General features: G+C 48.7%; 1 protein-coding gene across 2 annotated transcripts in view; it reads right to left on the reverse strand.

The window, feature by feature from the left end:
* The window catches only part of ARHGAP39 (Rho GTPase activating protein 39), a 184426-nt gene that overhangs the window by 55866 nt on the left and 107407 nt on the right, over window positions 1–21153 (reverse strand). For both annotated transcript variants that reach the window (XM_081323028.1, XM_081323027.1), the window contains exon 4: window positions 8255–9650. In XM_081323028.1, coding sequence (XP_081179154.1) covers window positions 8255–9650 — 1396 coding nt within the window. The remainder of the gene's footprint in view (window positions 1–8254; window positions 9651–21153) is intronic.

Genomic DNA, 21153 nt, shown 5'->3' on the forward strand with positions numbered 1-21153 from the left:
GCTTTTAAGTGATATATATGTGTGTGTGTGTGTGTGTGTGTGTGTGTGTGTGTGTGTGTGTGTGTGTGTGTGTGAAGTATTTGTCAAGGCTTTTTTGAAAGCACCTTGCTACTTAACTCTTTCATTCCTGTTTTGGCCTGTCTCAAGGCTTATCTACAGGATATAGTCAACTTATGACAGCTCATTATTTGTGCAAATTATTCAAATTGCTAATAAAGAATTTGGGAGGCTGAGATGGCCATTTCGAACTCTTTATGTTCTCATCAGTCAGTCATACCCTTTATCTGAGATTCGAACCTGGGCTGATTATATATGTGTGTGTGTGTGTGTGTGTGTGTGTGTGTGTGTGTGTGTGTATGTATGTATATGTGTGTGTTATGTGTGTGTGTGTGTCTGTATGTATGTATGTATATGTGTGTGTGTGTGTGTGTGTATCTATCTATCTATCTATCTATCTATCTATCTATCTATCTATCTATCTATGCTTTTAAGTTAGCCCTAAAGCTTTTCTCTAGCTAGGCTTGAATTATACCTGTCAAAGGCTGCTGCAAAGTCAGATATAAATGGACTTCGGATCAAACTGTGGTTGAGCAATGCAGCTGATTCAAGCACCTGGGTTTTCTGGTGAAAACACTGGCTAAAGAGAATAAAAAGATGGGGGGAGGGTTAAAATTTAAGGGCAGGAGACGTTTAGCAGCCTGAGTAATATTTCAGAGACACAGGGAGGGATTGATTGAAATCTGGAAGCTGTTTACTAAGTAAGCTAAGAAATTAACGGGTGGTGAACTTCGGATCAATTGATTTATCAGTGCTCCAGAAATCCTGAAATGAACTCATTTTCCAGGTCGACTGGCCTCAACTAAATCACCTTTCAAGGAGGATGACAGCCCAAAACAACAGGTGACATCCCGCCTTCAAAAGGTCTATATGGTACCTAAAATTTATTACAGGTAATCCTCGACTTATTTGTTTCGTGACTGTTCAAAGTCACGACAGCGGCTGGAAAAGGTAACGTATGACCAATCTTTGCACTTATGGCTACACCCAGAGATAAGGACTGAATTTGTTGTCTGTGGAGGTTCTCCGTCATCCGGGTCCTGGCTGCCCCAAAGGTGACTTTTTTCCAGGAGGCAACTGGACTTTCTTTGTTTTTCCTTGAAGACGTTTCGCTTCTCGTCCGAGAAGCTTCCTCAGCTCTGACCGGATGGTGGAGAATGGAAGGATTTATACTCCTTACAGACAGTTGGTCATTTGCCTCCATTTTAGAGAGTCGTTGAGGCCACCTGGAAGTTTATCAAAGTCCACATTCTGGACAGAGACGGGTCCAAGGGGCCATCTGTGTCAAAACTGAACACCCCTCCCTCAACAGAGGGGGAGGGATACGGCATCATCTATCTCTAGAGCAGGGGTCTTCAAACTTGGCCCTTTTATGACTTGTGGACTTCAACTGCCAGAATTCCTCAGCCAGGCATGCTGGCTGAGGAATTCTGGGAGTTGAAGTCCACAAGTCATAAAAGGGCCAAGTTTGAAGACCCCTGCTCTAGAGTCTACAACCACGGTCCCTTCAACAGTTCCAAGAAGGCTCCACACCCACTTGCACCACTCAGGTGACCCTGAGGAGACTCCAAAGTGCTCCAAAAAAAGGCACTAGAAGACCTCCAAGGTGCCTTCCAACTGTATTCTGATTGACTGATAGATTTGATTGATTGATTGGTTGGTTGGTTGGTTGCTTGACTGGTTGGTTGATTTACTGATCGATTGAAGGAGAGAAGCAACTTAGAACTAAGGAGGAATTTCTGGAATTTCCAGCATGGGGCTGGACTAGAAGACCTCTAGGGTCCCTTCCAACTCTTGTTATGCCATGATTTGGTAAGGGTCTCCTGCCTGAGCAGGGGGTAGGACTAGAGGACCTCCAGGGTCCCTTCCAACTCTTGTTATGCCATGATTTGGTAAGGGTCTCCTGCCTGAGCAGGGGGTAGGACTAGAGGACCTCCAGGGTCCCTTCCAACTCTTGTTATGCCATGATTTGGTAAGGGTCTCCTGCCTGAGCAGGGGGTAGGACTAGAGGACCTCCAGGGTCCCTTCCAACTCTTGTTATGCCATGATTTGGTAAGGGTCTCCTGCCTGAGCAGGGGGTAGGACTAGAGGACCTCCAGGGTCCCTTCCAACTCTTGTTATGCCATGATTTGGTAAGGGTCTCCTGCCTGAGCAGGGGGTAGGACTAGAGGACCTCCAGGGTCCCTTCCAACTCTTGTTATGCCATGATTTGGTAAGGGTCTCCTGCCTGAGCAGGGGGTAGGACTAGAGGACCTCCAGGGTCCCTTCCAACTCTTGTTATGCCATGATTTGGTAAGGGTCTCCTGCCTGAGCAGGGGGTAGGACTAGAGGACCTCCAGGGTCCCTTCCAACTCTGTTATTCTATGATTCTGCAATGATTCTCTGTTATTCTATGATTCTAAACAATTAAGAGTCATTGAAGCCACTTGGAGGTTTGTCCAAATCTACATTCTGGACAGAGAGGACCGCTGGTTGGAAAGAGGGGTCAAAGAGGCCATCTATCTCCAAATTGAAGAGCCCTCCCTCAACAGAGGGGGAGGGATACGACATCCTCTATCTCCAGTCTACCACACAATCCTTTCAGCAGTTCCAAGAAGGCTCCACACACCCATTTGCACCACTCAGGTGACCCCCGAGGACGCAGGTAAACCTCCCAAGTGGTCCCAATGACCCTCTAAAAGGATGCAGATGACCGGCAGTCTGCAAGGAGTGTAAATCCTTCCAGTCGTTTGAAGTGAGCTCTGCCCTCATTTTACGCATTTTTCCGGCCGCAGTTGTCGAGTGAATGGCTGCGCTTGTGAAATGAATAACCCGGTTGTTCAGGGAATCTGATTTCCCCACGGTCTTTTGCTGATGAGAAGGCTGCAAAAGGCGACCACGTGAGCCCGTGGCAACAAACGCAAGGAAACTCGCAGATCAGAACAGCCAAGACCTTTCTTGCCGCAGTTGCTACGTGGATCCCTGCAGTTGTTAAGTGGGTCGCACGGCCGTTAAGCGAATTCTGGCTTCCCCCCATTGACTTTGCTGGTCGGAAGGTAGTCAAAGGGGGGGGGGGGGTCACATGACCCTCTCGGGGACGCTGCGGCCGTCATAACTATGAGTCGGTTGCCAAGCGCCCGAATTTTACTCATGTGACCGTGGGGGATGCTGCAGAGGGAAAACCGGTCGTAACTCACTTTTTTCACTGACGTCGCAACTTTGAACAGTCACTCAATGAACTGTTGTAAGTCGAGGATTACCTGTTAAGAGAAATCTGGGGCGAAATTGTGGCCCTTAAGTCGAGGAGGGACTGGAACCAGAGTGAATTTTTAAAGCAAATTAAACAAACGGTGAATTGTTTTTTTGCTCCTTAAGAGGCTGCAATGAAACTTTATTTAATTGCTTTGAAAAATGTTCCCTTGATCAGACAATTTATTCGTTTGCCGGTGATGTGTTAACGAGGTTCCTTCTGATGCTTAATGATTCTCGGGGGCGTGATTTGCATAAGGAAATGAAGTCATCAAACGGGAGCGAGCTGAACAGGGGGAAACCGAGGCATTGGCGACAGTTTTCATTCTGGCCGGTCACTGGTGGACCCAAAGCCACGCGTACAAATTAGAAATTTTGCATTTTCTCACACACACACACACACACACACACCGACAATTTTATCTCCATTCCATTCAGAATAAATCCTTCATATCGGACAGTCCTTTTCCGCCTTATAAAAGATCGCGGCCGTTTCTGCGGTGGACGAGTCTAAACTTCATTTCTCTTGCAAAAAGTCCTTTTTTTTTAAAAAAAAGACGGTTTCAAGGGTTGCGGGCTGAGAAATCTGCAGCTGAATCAATTGTTCCCTTGATCCTGACCACTCGGAGCGGCTCGTTCTGACTCGTCGGAAACAGACACAAAAAAACTGTCGGAAGGCCTCGATCTAAGAGAATCACAATGAAGCCTCCAAGCAGGTTTCAACGTGGCTGAGAAAAAAGGTAGAACAAAATATCCGGTACCCCAGGTTGAAATGTAGGATCCTTGGTGATGTCTGAGCTGGGTGGTTTCCTTGCAGACGTTTCATGACCCAACTAGGGAACATCATCAGTGCTAGAAGGGAGTGAGGTGTGGAGGAGGAGGAGGAGGAGGAGGAGGAGGAGGAGGAGGAGGAGGAGGAGGAGGAGGAGGAGGAGGAGGAGGAGGCGAACTGTGGGGTCCTTGGTGCTCTCTGAGCTGGGTGGTTTCCTTGCAGACGTTTCATGACCCAACTAGGTAACATCCTCAGAGCTAGAAGGGAGTGAGGTGTGGAGGAGGAGGAGGAGGAGGAGGAGGAGGAGGAGGAGGAGGGGGGGAGGAGGAGGAGGAGGAGTAGGAGAACTGTGGGGTCCTTGGTGCTCTCTGAGCTGGGTGGTTTCCTTGCAGACGTTTCATGACCCAACTAGGTAACATCCTCAGAGCTAGAAGGGAGTGAGGTGTGGAGGAGGAGGAGGAGGAGGAGGAGGGAGGAGGAGGAGGAGGAGGAGGAGGAGGAGGAGGAGGAGGAGGAGAACTGTGGGGTCCTTGGTGCTCTCTGAGCTGGGTGGTTTCCTTGCAGACGTTTCATGACCCAACTAGGTAACATCCTCAGAGCTAGAAGGGAGTGAGGTGTGGAGGAGGAGGAGGAGGAGGAGGAGGAGGAGGAGGAGGAGGAGGAGGAGGAGGAGGAGGAGGAGAACTGTGGGGTCCTTGGTGCACTCTGAGCTGGGTGGTTTCCTTGCAGACGTTTCATGACCCAACTAGGGAACATCATCAGTGCTAGAAGGGAGTGGATTTTATGGAGGGGAGGGGAGGAGGAGGAGGAGGAAGAAGAGGAGGAGGAGGAGAAAAAAGGAGGAGGAAGAAGAAGAGGAAGAGGAGGAGGAAGAAGAAGAGGAGGAAGAGGAGAAGAGGAGGAGGAGAAGAGGAGAACAGAAGAAGGAAGAAGAAGAGGAGGAGGAGGAAGAAGAGGAGGAAGAAGAGGAAGAGGGGGAGGAAGAGGAAGGAGGAGGAAGAGGAAGGAAGAAGAGGAGGAGAAAGAAGAGGAAGAAAAGGAGGAGAACAGAAGGAGGAGGAAGAGACGGAAGAAGAGGAGGAATAAAGAAGAAGAGGAGGAGGAGGAGGGGGAGAAGGACTGTGGGGTCCCTGGTGCTCTCTGAGCTGGGTTGTTTTCTTGCAGACGTTTCATGACCCAACTAGGTAACATCATCAGTGCCAGAAGGTGCAAACCCCACTCCTTGATGATGTTACTCAGTCGGGTAATGAAATGTCTGCAAGGAAACTTCCGAGCTCAGAGAGCACCCAGGACCCCACAATCATCGCCCTCCTCCTCCTCCTCCTCCTCCTCCTCAACCCCACTGCCTTTTAGCACTGATGAGATTACCTATTCAGGTAATGAAACATCTGAAGAGAAACAATCAATCTCAGAGAGCACCAAGGATCCCACAGTCCTCCTCCTCCTCCCCTTCTCCTCCTCCCCTTGTCCTCCTCCCCCTGTTCTTCTCCTCCTCCTCCTCCTCCATTCTGTAAACCTCCCTCCCTTCTAGCACTGAGGATGTTACCTCGTTGGGTCATGAAACGTCTGCAAGAAAACAACCAAGCTCAGAGAGCACCAAGGACCCCACAGTCCTCCTCCTCCCCATCTTCCTCCTCCTCCTCCTCCTCCTCCACCCTGCACTGATGATGTGACCTAGATGGGTCATGAAACGTCTGCAAGAAAACTGCCAAGCCCAGAGAGCAACAAGGACCTTACAGTCCTCCTCCTCCTCCTCCTCCTCCTCCTCTCCTTAAACCCCCCTCCCTTCTAGCACTGAGGATATTCCCTAGTTGGATCATGAAACGTGTGCAAAAAAACAGCCAACCTGAGAGAGTAGCAAGGATCCCACAGTCCTCCTCCTCCTCTTCCTCCTCCTCCTCCCCTTGTCCTCCTCCCCCTGTTCTCCTCCTCCTCCTCCTCCTCCTCCTCCTCTCCACAAACCCCACTCCCTTCTAGCACTGAGGATGTTACCTCGTTGGGTCATGAAATGTCTGGAAGAAAACAACCCAGCTCAGAGAGCACCCAGGACCCAGAGGAGAAAAAAAAAATCTGGTTTGCTTTTCAAGCGCTGTTGCGCATCCTTTTCTCTCTCTTTAGAGCACGATCCCCTTTTTTTTCTCGCTTTATGCTTATTTTCTCTTGAAATCCCCTTCGGACCCGTATTTGATATCAAAAGCATCATGGCCTTACTACACAAAGGATACCTTTGCGGAACTTACATAATCCGCTATCGTTTGTGCAACAATAGGAATGTGGCAAATTATGTTAAGTTAGGCCTGGTTGTGTCGTAAGGCGACGGCAGCTCAAAACGGCATACCCGTCTCCCCATCACAACACAGAGTTGGGAGTTTCTTCGGCATCGCAAAAAAAGCACGGTGTCAGCAAAACCAAAGCGATGGATTGTATAAATTGTGCAATAGTGTCACTTCCACATGAACGCCACCTCGCCCGCTTGTGGGGTGACAGACTCCCAGAACTGCGTGATTGAACAATTGTGGGATTCCAAAGAAATTTAGTTCCACCATTAGAGCGTCTGCCTTAAGCAACAATCTAGGGAACCGACGCCAAGGATCAGCAATGGCAAAAAATAGTATAAATGATACTCCACAAAAAAAGATTAGGAGCCCAGAAAATCAAAGTCAGTGTATTTTGTAAAACATTAAACCAACCTACCCTTCTAGCACGGAGGGAGGGAAGAAAGAGAGAAAGAAAGAAAGAAAGAAAGAAAGAAAGAAAGAAAGAAAGAAAGAAAGAAAGAAAGAAAGAAAGAAAGAAAGAAAGAAAGAAAGAAAGAGGAAGGAAGGAAAGAAGAAAGAAAGAAAGAAAGAAAGAAAGAAAGAAAGAAAGAAAGAAAGAAAGAAAGAAAGAAAGAAAGAAAGAAAAAGGAAGGAAGGAAAGAAGGAAGAAAGAAAGAAAGAAAGAAAGAAAGAAAGAAAGAAAGAAAGAGAGAGAGAGAGAGAGAGAGAAGAAAGAAAGAAAGAAAGAAAGAAAGAAAGAAAGAAAGAAAGAAAGAAAGAAAGAAAGAAAGAAAGAAAGAAAGAAAGAAAGAATGAATTATAATAACCAAGCTCAGGAAGGTAATGAAATGTCTATAAGAAAACAAGCAAGATTAAGAAGGGAGGGAGGGAGGGAGGGAGGGAGGGAGGAAGGAAGGAAGGAAGGAAGGAAGGAAAGAAGGAAGGAAGAGGGAGGGAAGAAGGAAGGAAGGAAGGAAGGAAGGAAAGAAAGAAAAAGAAAGAAAGAAAGAAAGAAAGAAAGAAAGAAAGAAAGAAAGAAAGAAAGAATCAATCAATCAATCAATCAATCAATCAATCAATCAATCAATCAATCAATTATAATAACCAAGCTCAGGAAGGTAATGAAATGTCTATAAGAAAACAAGCAAGATTAAGAAGGGAGGGAGGGAGGAAAGAAAGAAAGAAAAAAAGAAAGGAAGGAAGGAAGGAAGGAAGGAAGGAAGGAAGGAAGGAAGGAAGGAAGGAAGGATACGAAACTCAATTATAACGTTACCTAGTTGGGTAACGAAACGTCTATAACAACCAAGCTTTGAGAGTACCCTACGAAACATCAAAGTCCGCCAACATTATGCTTTTGAGATGGGGCATGATGGACGTGACGTGTCTTGCTTCTTGACATCACACTGCCTTTCAAGTCGAAGCTTTAGATCTGATCCAGAGTAGATCACCAGCGCCACACGAGGACAGCTCTGACATCCTGCTGGTTCCTCGTGTACAGTCTGGGAAAAGGGCGCGTTTTCGCTTCAGGCCCCCAACCATGAACCACAAAACTGCGTTCTCACTTAACTCTGGACACGTCACGCGGGGTGGGACTTCCCCGGAGAAGGCAATTATGTTGGGAAGAGTTCGTGATAAAAGGCCACCGGGCCGCCAAAGAAGACGGTGGCCGGACACCCTCCAAGCGGACGCCAGCCAGAGCGCAGATCAACTCAAGGACGCAATGCGAGATCGGAAGAGATTGGAGAGACCCCTGGCCCTCAGAACTGCCAAGGATCCGGTATGAACGAATGGATAACCTCCTCCTCATCAACAACCATAACCACAACAAGGGCCATTTCAAAACAAAAGGAGAAGGGAATTGGTGCAACTTTAACCCTCCCAAAAAAAAACCCCAGCCCTCCATCAATTTCCTGCTCGTTCCTGGTCCTCCTCGTCTTACCTGGGATGGATGCAAGTACGGCTCGGGCGATGCCAAATTCGTCTGCACGGAGATACTCTTTTCCAGCAGGATCTGCGGAAAGGCCAGCTTCTCAAACGGGTTGCGTTTCCAGTGTTTGTTCTCCTGCTGAGCCAGAGCCTCGTCCTCGCTGAAGGCGCGCACCACCGGGCCCGGCATGGGCAGCGGTACAGCCCCGTCGCTCTCGTACCCCGAACCGTCCTTCTGGGAGTCCCAACTGCTGCGCTGCTTCATGTAGTAGTGGGCCTGCTGCGCCTCCCAAGCCAGGCGGGCCTGAGCGAGGAAGGGCTCAGCCGAAGCCCTGCTGGGCTCCCCCTCCACCGACCGGCTCTCCAGACGTCCGCCCGGGGAACGGCTGCACCCGGACAGAGGCCTGTCCTCCGGCGTGCCTTCCTCGCGCTCGCCGGACCCGTCGGTGGAGGACGTGTTGGGGTCGTAGGAAAGAGCAGGCTTCCGGCTCTTGCGTTTGCGGCTGCCCGGCGAGTAACCCGTGGAGGACAAGGTGTTCTGCTGGCTGGAGCAGGACATGGAGTCCTCCCCCTGTGACGGCACGGCGGCCGACGGGCTGTGCCGAAAGTCTGCCGCTTCCATGCTGCTGTAGTCCCCGGATTTGACCTCCAGGCGCTGGTCCCGCATCAGGCAGGGGCTGTGCTGCAGCGAGTAGGAGCCGCCGATGGGGTTGGGGGAGTATCTGTGCCGGGGGGCACTCTTCAGGGTAGGGCTGGATCCCACCTGCTCCACGTACACCAGTTGCCGCACGTACTCCTTGCCGGCCGGGCTGTACTCCAGGCTCATGAAGCGATCCGAGCCCTTTTGCTTGGTCAAGACCAGCTGCTGGTACGGGGAATTGGCGCTCTGCTTTGGCGACTGCGGGAACGGGTGGGGTTTGCGGAGGGGCGACTTTTGGGGCGAGCCCGCTTTGTAGCTCCCGCTGGCCTCGAACTGCATATCCACCGGCGGCTCGTCGTAGATGGGGGCCTGGTACTCCATGGGAGGCTCCTCGTACAAGGGCGGCTCGTAGGCGTAGCGCGGGGAGGAGGGCTGCGATTCGCTGGAGTGCTTACGGTGCTGGCCCTGCATCGGGGAGCAGAAGGGATCCCCCCGGCCCAACAGCGGGGAGCAGCTGCCCACATGATCGGCCCGTTTCAGGAAGGGCGACTGCTTCCGCTCCGGGAAGAAAACCGAGTTGTCGGAATCGGCGGCAAAGGTTTGGAGGTTGGGGGATGGCTGGCTGCCCGAGGGCCTCCGCGACCGGGTGCCCTGAGGATGGTCAAGGGTGTAGCCGTTACCCTGGTGCATCAGGAAGCTGGGCTCGCGGTCGGTCACCTTGATCAGCATCCTCTCCTTTGTCCCCGTGTTCCACCGGAGAGAAGATGCCCTAGCAGAGGAGAAAGAGAATGGGGATCAGGAAGAAGGACAAGAGGCGTCTTCTCGTTAATAGGCATCATATTTTTGTCAGGACTTCTCTACGTCTGTTAACACACACAAAAAGGGACCGGAAGAAGAGCATTCATTGGTGGAACCCCAAATGACCCAGCGTGTCCATGAAGGATTCCTCCTTTTGGAGAACTTGCCCTACCACAAACTAGACCAGGGGGGTCTCCAAACTTTGGCAGTTTTTAAGATCTGTGAACTTCAACTCCCAGAATTCCTGGCTGTCCACACGTTTTCAAGTTGCCAAGTTTGCAGAGCCCTGAAAGCACCTGTAGGACACAATCACGCCTTGCAAGTACTGATTGGTTAAATTGTGGAAATTTTATTCATTTAGTTCATATCCCGCCTTTATTGCTCTTGCAGAGGTAGGAGAAAAGCAAGCTAAGCTGGAAGGTGGAATTAAACGGGTCATTAGTTTTGCACTGCCGCAATGGTTCCAAATCCAGCTCCTTGTGAATTCCGTTGAACCTTATCTAGGGGCAACGTAGCTTGGACTGTTAGTAGACTAGAACTTTATATTAGCGGTGGCAATAATAAACTCTTCCGTGGCTCGAACACAACGCAAGTTCCTAGCTATTTGCTCCTGGAAATAACTCAAGGTGGCAAACATATCCTGTATGTTCCTCCTTCCTTCCTCTTCCTTTCTTCCCATGGATCCCTCATACCTTAACGCAGCATTTCTCAACTTTGTGTCGCCTGTCCCGTTGGCACATGCAGCAAAAGAAACTCCTGGGACATTATTTTGCCAAGAATTTAACTTTACCGATAATTCCACGCAGGCACACAAGAAGCAAAGCCATTTCTGAAGTTTCCGCGCCCGAAGCGGCATTAAGTAAGCTCTCTTCTTCTCCCCTGGGCCACCCACTGCTCACTGTCCACCAATCAGTTACGCTCAATTGGTTTTGGGAAATAATCTGAGCGCCTTGGAATTTCCCCAACGTTTGTCCTCGGGGCACCAGGAGGTTGCCAAGCGACAGTTGGCTCTCTTGTGCATTCCACAATTCCTTCCCAGGCCTCTCTTAAATCCCAAACCTGCCCACCCAACCCTCCCTCTTTCTGTTGTCGGGCTGCGAGCGGAGTGCGTAGCGAGCCAGCCATGACACTTTGGCGACTTTTGAGAGGGGCCCAGAACTCCCCAGCCAGCGGGCCTTACAGGAATGACCATCCTTCCCCATCCCGCAGATGCTTTCTGAGAGTTGATGCCCGACACACCTTTGAAAGCACCAGGGTGGAGAAAGTTGATCTAATACAGTTGGTCCTCAATTGATGGACACTGGGGGCGCAGGGGTTAGAATGCCTTATTCTGGGCTACTTCTGCTGACTGCTGGCTGCCAGCAGTTCGGCAGTTTGATCCTGACTGGCTCAAAGTTGACTCAGCCTTCCGTCCTTCCGAGGTCGGTAAAATGAGGACCCAGATGGTTGGCGGGCAACAAGCTGACTCTGTAAACGGCCTAGAGAGAGCTGTAAAGCACCGTGAAGTGTTGCACAAGGCTAAGTGCTACTTCTACTGCCTGCCTTCCTTCCTTCCTTCCTTCCTTCCTTCCTTCCTTCCTTCCTTCCTTCCCTCTTTCCTCCCTTCCCAGTGTTTAGAATGCAGTATAGCAGGCTAACTCTGCCTACAGCCTGGAGTTCAATCCTGACCGGCTCAAGGTTGACTCAGCCTTCCATCCTTCCAAAGTCGGTAAAAGGAGGACCCAGATGGTTGGGGGGCAACAGGCTGACTCTCTGTAAAAGCCCTGTGAAGCGATATATAAGTCTAAGTTCTATTGCTATTGCTATCGGTGTGGAAGGCCGAGTCAACCTTGAGTCGGTCAGGGTTGAACTCCTGGCAGTGGGCAGAGTTAGCCTGAAATGCTCTATTCTAACCACTGGAAAGGTAGGAAGGAAGGAAGGAAGGAAGGAAGGAAGGAAGGAAGGAAGGAAGGAAGGAAGGAAGGAAGGAAGGAAGGAGCGAGCAACAGAAATAACACTTGTATACTGCTTCAAGATGCTTTTACAGCGGTTTACAGAGTCAGCCTGTTGCCCCCCGACCATCTGGGTCCTCCTTTTACCGACCTCAGAAGGATGGAAGGCTGATTCAACCTTGAGCCGGTCAGGGTTGAACTCCAGGCTGTAGGCAGAGTAAGCCTGCAATACAGCATTCTAGCTCAGAGGTCCCCAACCCTCGGTCGGTGGATCAGTACCGGGCCACGGCATGCCAGCAACCGGTCCGCACAAACGAGCAAAGCCCCATCCACAGGATGTAGGCAGCACACAAAACCACGCACCCATGGAACCGGTCCCTGCTGCCCGAAAGGTTGGGGACCTCTGTTCTAGCTATTCTAACCACGGCGCTGCTACGGCTCTTTATAGTCAGAAAGATGCATTTGTGCGGCTTAGATTCACCTACGTCAACTTGTTTCTTGGAAAATCAATGGAGCTGGATGTTAGAAATGCATTTTCTGATGGATTTGCCAGCACCCTACTTCTGCGTTCCTTCAAAAGAGTAAGCCTGGAGTAACGTTCCTAACCAACAGGGCAGGCTGTGGGCCTCACCGAGGGGAATAATCATAACTCATATAATTATCTATGTGAGAATCCAGGGCGCTGCCCGGTAGATAATGAAAAATGGGTTTTTTTTTCTCTAATGGAAGATCTGTGACAGCATTTCCTCCTTCGCAACGACAATCTCTCCCCCATCCCCAGTCCTAAAAGTCTTTTTAAACCCCCCCATCACCACCCCGGAGATCATTTAGCTTCACGTTAGATCATGAAGCCTCGATCATTTCAGAACGGCACCGAACCTCTCTTGAGTTCTTGCCCTATTTATTTTTACTTGTTATTCCAAAATTTAAAGAAGGTACAAGAAAAAGAAAAAGAAAGAAAGAAAGAAAGAAAGAAAGAAAGAAAGAAAGAAAGAAAGAAAGAAAGAAAGAAAGAAAGAAAGAAAGAAAGAAAGAAAGAAAGAAAGAAAAACCAGCAAAGAGACGGCTTTTATTGTTCGCCGCCGCTAATGGGTTTCCTAACCACTGAATGCTTTCATAAAAACGCCGTCGAGAAAAGCCGAGAAGGCTCGTTCGATAAAGAACAAAAAGCAACGGGCGAAGAGAACGGAGGCTTTGCAAGGGTAGACAATCGAATGAATTTGGGGGGAAATAAGGCTAAATTAAAATGCGTTTTCTTTTCTCTCTTTTTTCCCCACCCACCCCGCCTGCCGTTCTTCCAGCTTATTGTGTGTTTTTCCCCCCTCCGTTCTCTGGGCTTTGCGTAACGTTTCTTACCCCGGAGAGAAAAGCAGCAGGATGGGTAATAATAATAATAATAATAAAGTTGGAAGGGACCTTAGAGGTCATCTAGTCCAACCCCCTGCTCAGGCAGGAAACCCTATACCATTTCAGGCAAATGGCTGTCCAGTGTCTTCTTGAAAACTTCCAGTGTTGGAGCATTCACCACTTCTGGAGGCAAGGAGTTCCACTGGTTAATTGTTCCGACTGTCAGGAAGTTTCTCCTTAGTTCTAGGTTAATTCTCTCCTTGACGAGTTTCCATCCGTTGCTTCTTGTCCCGCTTTCAGGTAGGAATGTTAATGTTATTCTTTGGAACTACAAAGCCTATATTTGCATCCGGGGTCCCCGAAGTCGTCGTCGTCGTCCTCCTCCTCCTCCTCCTCCTTCTTTTTTGTTGCTTAAGAAAGCCGTGTTCGTAGTATAAATGCACGGTGCGCGACTTCCCTGGCTCGTCTATGTAGATTCTCAGACTTCTGGGTCCCGGTTGCCCCAAAGGTGACTTTTTTTTTCAGGAGGCAACTGGACTTTCTTGTTTTTCTTTGAAGACATTTCGCTTCTCATCCAAGAAGCTTCCTCAGCTCTGACCGGATGGTGGAGAATGGAAGGATTTATACTCCTTACAGACAGCCGGTCATTTGCCTCCTTCTAGAGAGTCGTTGAGGCCACTTGGAGGTTTATCAAAGTCCACATTCTGGACAGAGATGGGTCCAAGGGGCCATCTGTGTCAAAACTGAACACCCCTCCCTCAACAGAGGGGGAGGGATATGACATCATCTATCTCTAGAGTCTACAACCACGGTCCTTTCAACAGTTCCAAGAAGGCTCCACACCCACTTGCACCACTCAGGTGACCCCGAGGACACAGATAAAACTCCATAGTGCTCCAAAAAAAGCACTAGAAGACCGCCAAGGTGCCTTCCAACTCTATTCTGATTGACTGATAGATTTGATTGATTGGTTGGTTGGTTGGTTGGTTGATTTACTGATTGATTGAAGGAGAGAAGCAACTTAGAACTGAAGGAGGAATTTCTTGACAGTGAGAACAATTAACCAGTCGAACGACCTGCCTCCAGAAGTGGTGGACGCCTCCATCACTGGAGGTTTTGAAGAAGAGACCGGACAGTCACTTGTCTGAAATGGCATAGGTTTTCCTGCTTGAGCAGGGGGTTGGACTAGATGACCTCCAAGGTGCCTTCCAACTCTATTCTGATTCACTGGTTTGATTGACTGATTGATTGATTGATTGATTGACTGATTGAAGGAGAGAAGCAACGTAGAACTAAGGAGGAATTTCCTGACAGTGAGAACAATTAAGCAGCGGAACAACTTCACTTCAGGAGTTGTGGGTGCTGCATCACTGCAGGCGCTGAAGAAGAGACGCGGAGGGTCACTTGTCCGGAACGGTCTAGGGTGTCTTGCCTGAGCCAGGGGTTGGACTAAATGACCTCCAAGGTCCCTCCCAAGTCTGTTCTTCTAGCCTCCATGTTCTCCTGTGGCTTCTTCAGCTGTTGCTTTTCGTCTTACAGATTGTGAGCGTCTTCCTTCAGGCATCTCGGAACGGAGCACGGAAATGAGTAAGGGGGGGTGGGGTGGGGGGGGAAAGCCCCCCATTTCTCCTGGGTCCCGCTGGTGCCATCGCTCTTCCGGGCACAACGGAGTTTTTCTTCCTCAACTGCTGGAACGTGGCTGCGTACAGCCAGAGGCCCTTGCCAGCCCATCTGTTCTTTCCCTCCCATTAAATAAGTTTACCAAATAGATCGGAGGGGGTGGGGGGGGGGCGGGAAGGCTGGCAGGGGGAAAAAAAACCTGTTGTAATTAAAACCTGCCAGCGTGCAAAACCCGTAGCCCATCCGCCACAGAAGCCATTAGAAAAAGAAATTGCGTCTGATCTGCTGGCAGCAGTAGCGACGGTACTGAGACTATAGGGTTTCCTGCCTGAGCAAGGGGTTGGACTAGATGACCTCCAAGGTCCCTTCCAACTTTTTATTATTATTATTATTATTATTATTATTATTATTATTATTATTATTATTATTATTATTATTATTATTATTATTATTATTACTTCTATACCACTCCACATAGCTTTACAGCCCTCTCTAAGCGGTTTACAATGTCGACGTATTTGATCCCAACAACCTGGGTCCTCATTTGACCGACCTCGGAAGGAGGGAAGGCTGAGTCAACCTGGAGCTGCTCAGGAACGAACCGCCGGCTATGGGCAGAGTCAGCCCCCCCAATTCCTGCAACCGTCTTTCATTATCTTTTAGCCTCCAGTCCCTCCAGTCTTCTTTGTTGCCTCAACGGCCGGGCAGAGAAGCCCTGATGTGACCTTAAGTTTATTCTCTTTTTGTATCCCGCACAGTCAGTGGTTGGATGCCACACAACTGTCTTTCTAGGCCCGTTAGCCAAGAGAACAATTCCACGGAGCGCTTGATACACAGCAGCCCAAGTATCTGTTAAATTATCATTTGCCCGGAGAGCTGCCTTTTTTTTGGGAAAAAAAAATCCATGCCTGCTCAACGATTTGGAGGGGGGGAAAACACACACACACACACAAAAACAAACGCTGCACTTTTCCTGCCTCTCGCTGGACTCTGCGCTTCTCTCTTCCCATCTGACTTGCGCTTAATTGTGGCAACTCGCCGCGTGCGGAAAAAGGAAAAGCGGGCGATTTTTCCAGCGCCGCAAATAATTTTTTTCGAGGTGGCATGCCGCCCCAGATAGCACTTTAGATTTAGATTTTATTAGATTTATATACCGCCCTTTTCCCGTAGGACTCAGGGCCACAGCTGCTCAGTCTGTGTGTGTGTGTGTGTGTGTGTGTGTGTGTGTGTGTGTGTGTGTGTGTGTTGTGTTCGTGGCACCCTCTCTTCCCAAATGCATCAAGCTGCCACCCCAGCTCTCCAGGGGGAACGTATATTCGTGCCGTTTTTACATCTGAGCTCCTTTGCCAAAGAACACGGATTTGATTATAGAGCTGATGACTAATGCCTTTTTTTTTTAACAACGGGAACCCAAACACAACTCGGTTAATTTTTTTTGTGTGTGTCTTGTCTTTCTGAAGAACACTGATGTAAACTGTATGTAAGGTGGGGTTTTGTTTCTTTTTTTTTTACTTGTCCAGGAGGGAAAAGTCAGAGTTTTAACAGAATAATGGAGTTGGAAGGGACTTTGGAGGTCTTCTAGTCCAACCCCCAGGGCTCAAGCAGGAGACCCTATGCCATTCCAGATAAATGGCTTTTCCAGTCTCTTCTTGAAAGCCTCCAGTGATGAAGCACCCACAACTTCTGGTGGCCAGCTGTTCCACTGGTTAACTGCCCTCACTGATAGGAAGTTTCTCCTTAGTTCCAGGTTGCTTCTCTCTCTGATTAGATTCCATCCGTTGCTTCTTGCCTTCAGGTGGTTTGGAGAGCCTTGGTGGAGCAGTGGGCTAATGCCTCCTTAAGTAACACCAGCTGCCTGCAATTATTGCAGGTTCGCATCCCACCAGGCTCAAGGTTGACTCAGCCTTCCATCCTTCCCAGGTAGGTAAAATGAGGACCCAGATTGTTGGGGGCAATAAGCTGACTTTGTAATAATGCTGCTTGGGGTGTGTGTGTGAAAGCCCTAACAAGCAGGCATATACATAGAATGAAGGCTACTGCTAAGCTTGTAAGTCGCCCTGAGTCTTCGGAGAAGGGCGGGATATAAATGGAATTAAAATAATAAAAAAAAAGAATAGCTTGACTCCCTCTTCTTTGGGGCAGCCCCTGAGATACTGGAAGATTGCTATCATGTCAACTCTAGTCCTTCTCTTCATCAGACAATTCAATTCAGAATAGAACTAGAAGGGACCTTGGAGGTCATCTAGCCCAGGGCTTTTCAACCTTTTCACCCATTGTACCACTTTTAGGGTATGGCAATGTCCGAGTACCGTCAGTCGCTCAGCAAGGTGTCAAAAACTTGATGACCAAAAAAAAAAAGGAAAAAAGTGATGAAGTACAGGTAGTCCTCAACTTACGACAGTTCGCTTAGCGACTGTTCAAAGTTACAATGGTACTGAAAAAAGTGCCCCCCAGGCCACAGCCGAACAAGACACCTGCCTGCCAGCCCGGCGGCACTCTTCCTCCTGTCCAAGGTTTTCATTGTTGTGAACATTTCTGTTGAGGATTGGCAGCGGGGGTGGGGTGGGGGGTATTTGGTTTTTATTCCCCCCTCCATCTGCTGGGTGGTTGCAGCAGGTTTTGGTCACTTCACATGACCCTGGGACACTGTGACCGTCATAAACATGAATCCGTTGCCAAGCATCTGAATGTAAATCACAAGACCCTGGAGATGCTCCTACATTCCAGCTGATCGGTGCTTCTTCTGGGCTCAGAAGACGTGCCGGGATCAGCACTGAGCTCCAGCTGGATCCTGGCGCTGATCCTGGCGCTTCCGCTGAGCCCCGACAGCCCTGCAGCTCCAGCCGTCTCTCGCTCAGGCTTGTGCGGTGCTGCCACCGGTTCAGCACATTCCCCTCCCCCGCTACCACTTTTCTAGGATGGTTGCGTACCACCCGCCAGGTGCCAATGTACCACAGGTGGTACCCGTACCACTGGTTGAAAAGCCCTGTTCTAGTCCAAGCCCCTGCTCAAGCAGGAGACCCTATACAATTTCAGCCAAATGGCTGTCCAGTCTCTTCTTAAAAACTTCCAGTATTGAAGCATTCACAACTTCTGGAGGCAGGTAGTTCCACTGGTTAATTGTTCTAACAGTCAGGAAAAATTTCTCCTTAGTTCTAGGTTGCTTCTCTTCTTGATGATAATTAATAATAATAATAATAATAATAATAATAATAATAATAATAATAATAATAATAATAATAATAATAATAATAATAATAATAATAATAATTATGAGGAGGAGGAGGAGGAGGAGGAGGAGAAGAAGAAGAAGAAGAAGAAGAAGAAGAAGAAGAAGAAGAAGAAGAAGAAGAAGAAGAAGAAGAAGAAGAAGAAGAAGAAGAAGAAGAAGAAGAAGAAGAAGAAGAAGTTGGAAGGGATCTTGGAGGTCATCTAGTCCAACCCCCTGCTAAGGCAGGAAACCCTATACCATTTCAGACAAATGGCTGTCCAGTCTCTTCTTAAAAACGTCCAGTGTTGGAGCATTCACCACTTCTGGAGGCAGGTTGTTCCACTGGTTGATTGTTCCAACTGTCAGGAAGTTTCTCCTTAGTTCTAGGTTGCTTCTCTCCTTGATTAGCTTCCATCCGTTGCTTCTTGTCCTGCTTTCAGGGGCTTTGGAGAAGAGCTTGACTCCCTCTTCTTTGTGGTAGCCCCTGAGATACTGGAACACTGCCATCATGTCACCCCTGGTCTTTCTCTTCAGTAGACTAAGACATACCCAATTCCAGCAACCGTTCCTTCAACCGTTCCCGGATCTCGTGATGACCGTTTGCAATCTTCAAAGCCAGCTTCCAATGAGCCAAATCCGGGGAAAGCCGGATCCACTCAACGACCAGTTGATTCGTTTAACAACGTTGGTGATTCACTTCATGACCCCAGTTAAAAAGAAGAAGATTGTAAAACCAGATGCACGTCGCTGAATGTGCGCCTTCCTTAGTGACGGACGTTCCCATCCCAACTCTGGCTGCAAATTGAGGACCTGCCAACAAAACGAGGTACCGCTTCCAGTACCTGAAGTTTGCTTTAAAGAAAGCCTTGCCTTTCATTTACGATGACTATACTTCCAAACTTAATTATAGTCAGTAGGATTTCTCCCCAGACTGCCGTGTAATTAATTCTCTCCTTCTGTCTGATTAAACGGGAACTTCGGGAAGTCTGAGCAAACTACGCCCAAACTTTCTTGAGGCCACGTGTAGGCTGGAAGCTTAAATTATGCATTTTGAGCTTAGCCCAAAGGTGCTTTTTCAAAAGGCAACTGGACTTCGTTTTGTTTTGTTGTTTTCCTTTGAAGATCTCTCGCTTTTCAACCAAGAAACTTCTACCAGTTAGAACTGAAGAATTCACAGTAGAGTAATAGTAGTAGTAGTAGAGGAGACACATGGTTCAACAGCAGTAAGTATGAGAGGGGTCTTGGAGTCCTACTGGACAATCACTTAAATAAAAAGGTAAAGGTAAAGGTTCCCCCACACATGCGTGCTAGTCGTTTCCGACTCTAGGGGTCGGTGCTCATCTCCGTTTCAAAGCCGAAGAGCCAGCGCTTGTCCGAGGACGTCTCCGTGGTCATGTGGCCGGCATGACTAGACGCCAAAGGCGCACGGAACGCTGTTCCCTTCCCACCGGAGTGGTCCCTATTTTTCTACTTGCATTTTTACGCGCTTTCGAACTGCTAGGTTGGCAGAAGCTGGGACGAGTAACGGGCGCTCACTCTGTTACGCGGCACTCGGGATTCGACCCGCCAAACTGCCGACCTTCTGATCGAAGGGCTCAGCGTCCTAACCCACCGAGCCACTGTGTCCCTAATCACTTAAATAGGAGCAGCCAAAAAAGCCAACGCAGTCCTTAGGCTGCATCGACAGACGGACAGAATCAAGATCACGCGGAGGGTTAATACGACTTTACAAGGCCTTGGTAAGGCCACACTTGGAATCCCGCATCCAGTTTTGGTCACCACGATGTAAAAAAGATGTTGGGACTCTGGAAAGAGGGCAGAAAAGAGCAACAAAGATGATCAGGGGACTGGAGGCTGAAACATATGAGGAACTGGAATTGGGAATGCCTAGTTTAATGAAGAGAAGGACGAGGGGGGACATGATAGCTGTGTTCCAATATCTCAGGGGCTGCCCCAAAGAAGAGGCAGTCAAGCTCTTCTCCAAAGCACCTGAAGGCAGGACAAGAAGCAATGGATGGAAACTCGTCAAGGAGAGAAGCAACCCGGAATTAAGGAGAAACTTCCTGACAGTTAGAACAATTCATCAGTGGAACAACCTGCCTCCAGACGTTTTTAAGAAGAGACTGGACAGCCATTTGTCTGAAATGGTATAGGGTTTCCTGCCTGAGCAGGGGGTTGGACTAGATGACCTCCAAGGTCCCTTCCAACTCTGTTATTCTGTATTCTCTAAAAGTTCAGAAGAGCAGGACGAGGGGTGACATGATAGCAGTCTTCCAATATCTCAGGGGCTGCCCCAAAGAAGAGGGAGTCAAGCTATTCTCCAAAGCACCTGAAGGCAGGTCATGAAGCAACGGAGGGAAACTAATCAAAGAGAAGGTCCCTTCCAGCTCTATTTTGATCGACTGATTAATTTGATGGATGGATGGATGGATGGATTGACTGAAGGAGAGAAGCAACCTAGAACTAAGGAGAAATTGCCTGGCAGTTGGAACAATTAACCAGTGGAGCAACTTGCCACCAGAAGCTTTGATTGCTCCAAAACTGAATGTTTTCAAGAAGAGACTGGACCACCATTTGTCTGAAATTGGTATAGGGTCTCCTGCTTGAGCAGGGAGTTGGACTACTAGAAGATCCACGTTGAGAGGTTGAGACCATAGAAAGAGTCCAGAGAAGAACAACTCGGAGGACAATGGTCTGGAGGCTAACCCATATGATCAGGGGTCTTCAAACTTGGCCCTTTGATGACTTGTGGACTTCAACCCCCAGAATTCTTCAGCCAGGCATGCTGGCTGAGGAATTCTGGGAGTTGAAGTCCACAAAGTCATCAAAGGGCCAGGTTTGAAGACCCCTGATCATAGGATGAACAACTGAGGGAGCTAGGTATGTCTAGCCATTGGAGAGAAGGACGAGGGGTGACTTGAGAGCAGACTTCCAATATTTAAGGGGCTCTCTCAGAGAAGAGGGGGTCCACCTCTTCTCCAAAGCACCTGAGGCCAAGACAAGATGGAAACTAATCGAGGCGAGATCCATACAGGGAGAACAACTGATCACTGGAACGACTTGCCACCAGAAGTTATGGAGACTTCATCGCTGGAGGTTTTTAAGATTGGACAGCCATTTGTCCAAAAGCTGGCAAGAAATTTGTCTGAGGGTTGGCACGAATAGCCAACGCTCCAGAAGACAGGCTGAAGGTACAGGAGGATCTTGACAAGACGTGAGCACTGGGCACTGTCTAACAAAATGAAATTCAACGGTGAAAAAAAGTAAGGGCCTGCATTTAGGCAAAAAAAAATATTTTTTTTTAGGCAAATGCGCAGGTACGGTACTATACACCATTCCAGACCAAAAAAAAAAGACCCTTTTGT

The sequence above is a fragment of the Vipera berus genome (assembly GCF_964194415.1).
Source record: "Vipera berus genome assembly, chromosome: 3".
Lineage (NCBI taxonomy): Eukaryota > Metazoa > Chordata > Lepidosauria > Squamata > Viperidae > Vipera > Vipera berus.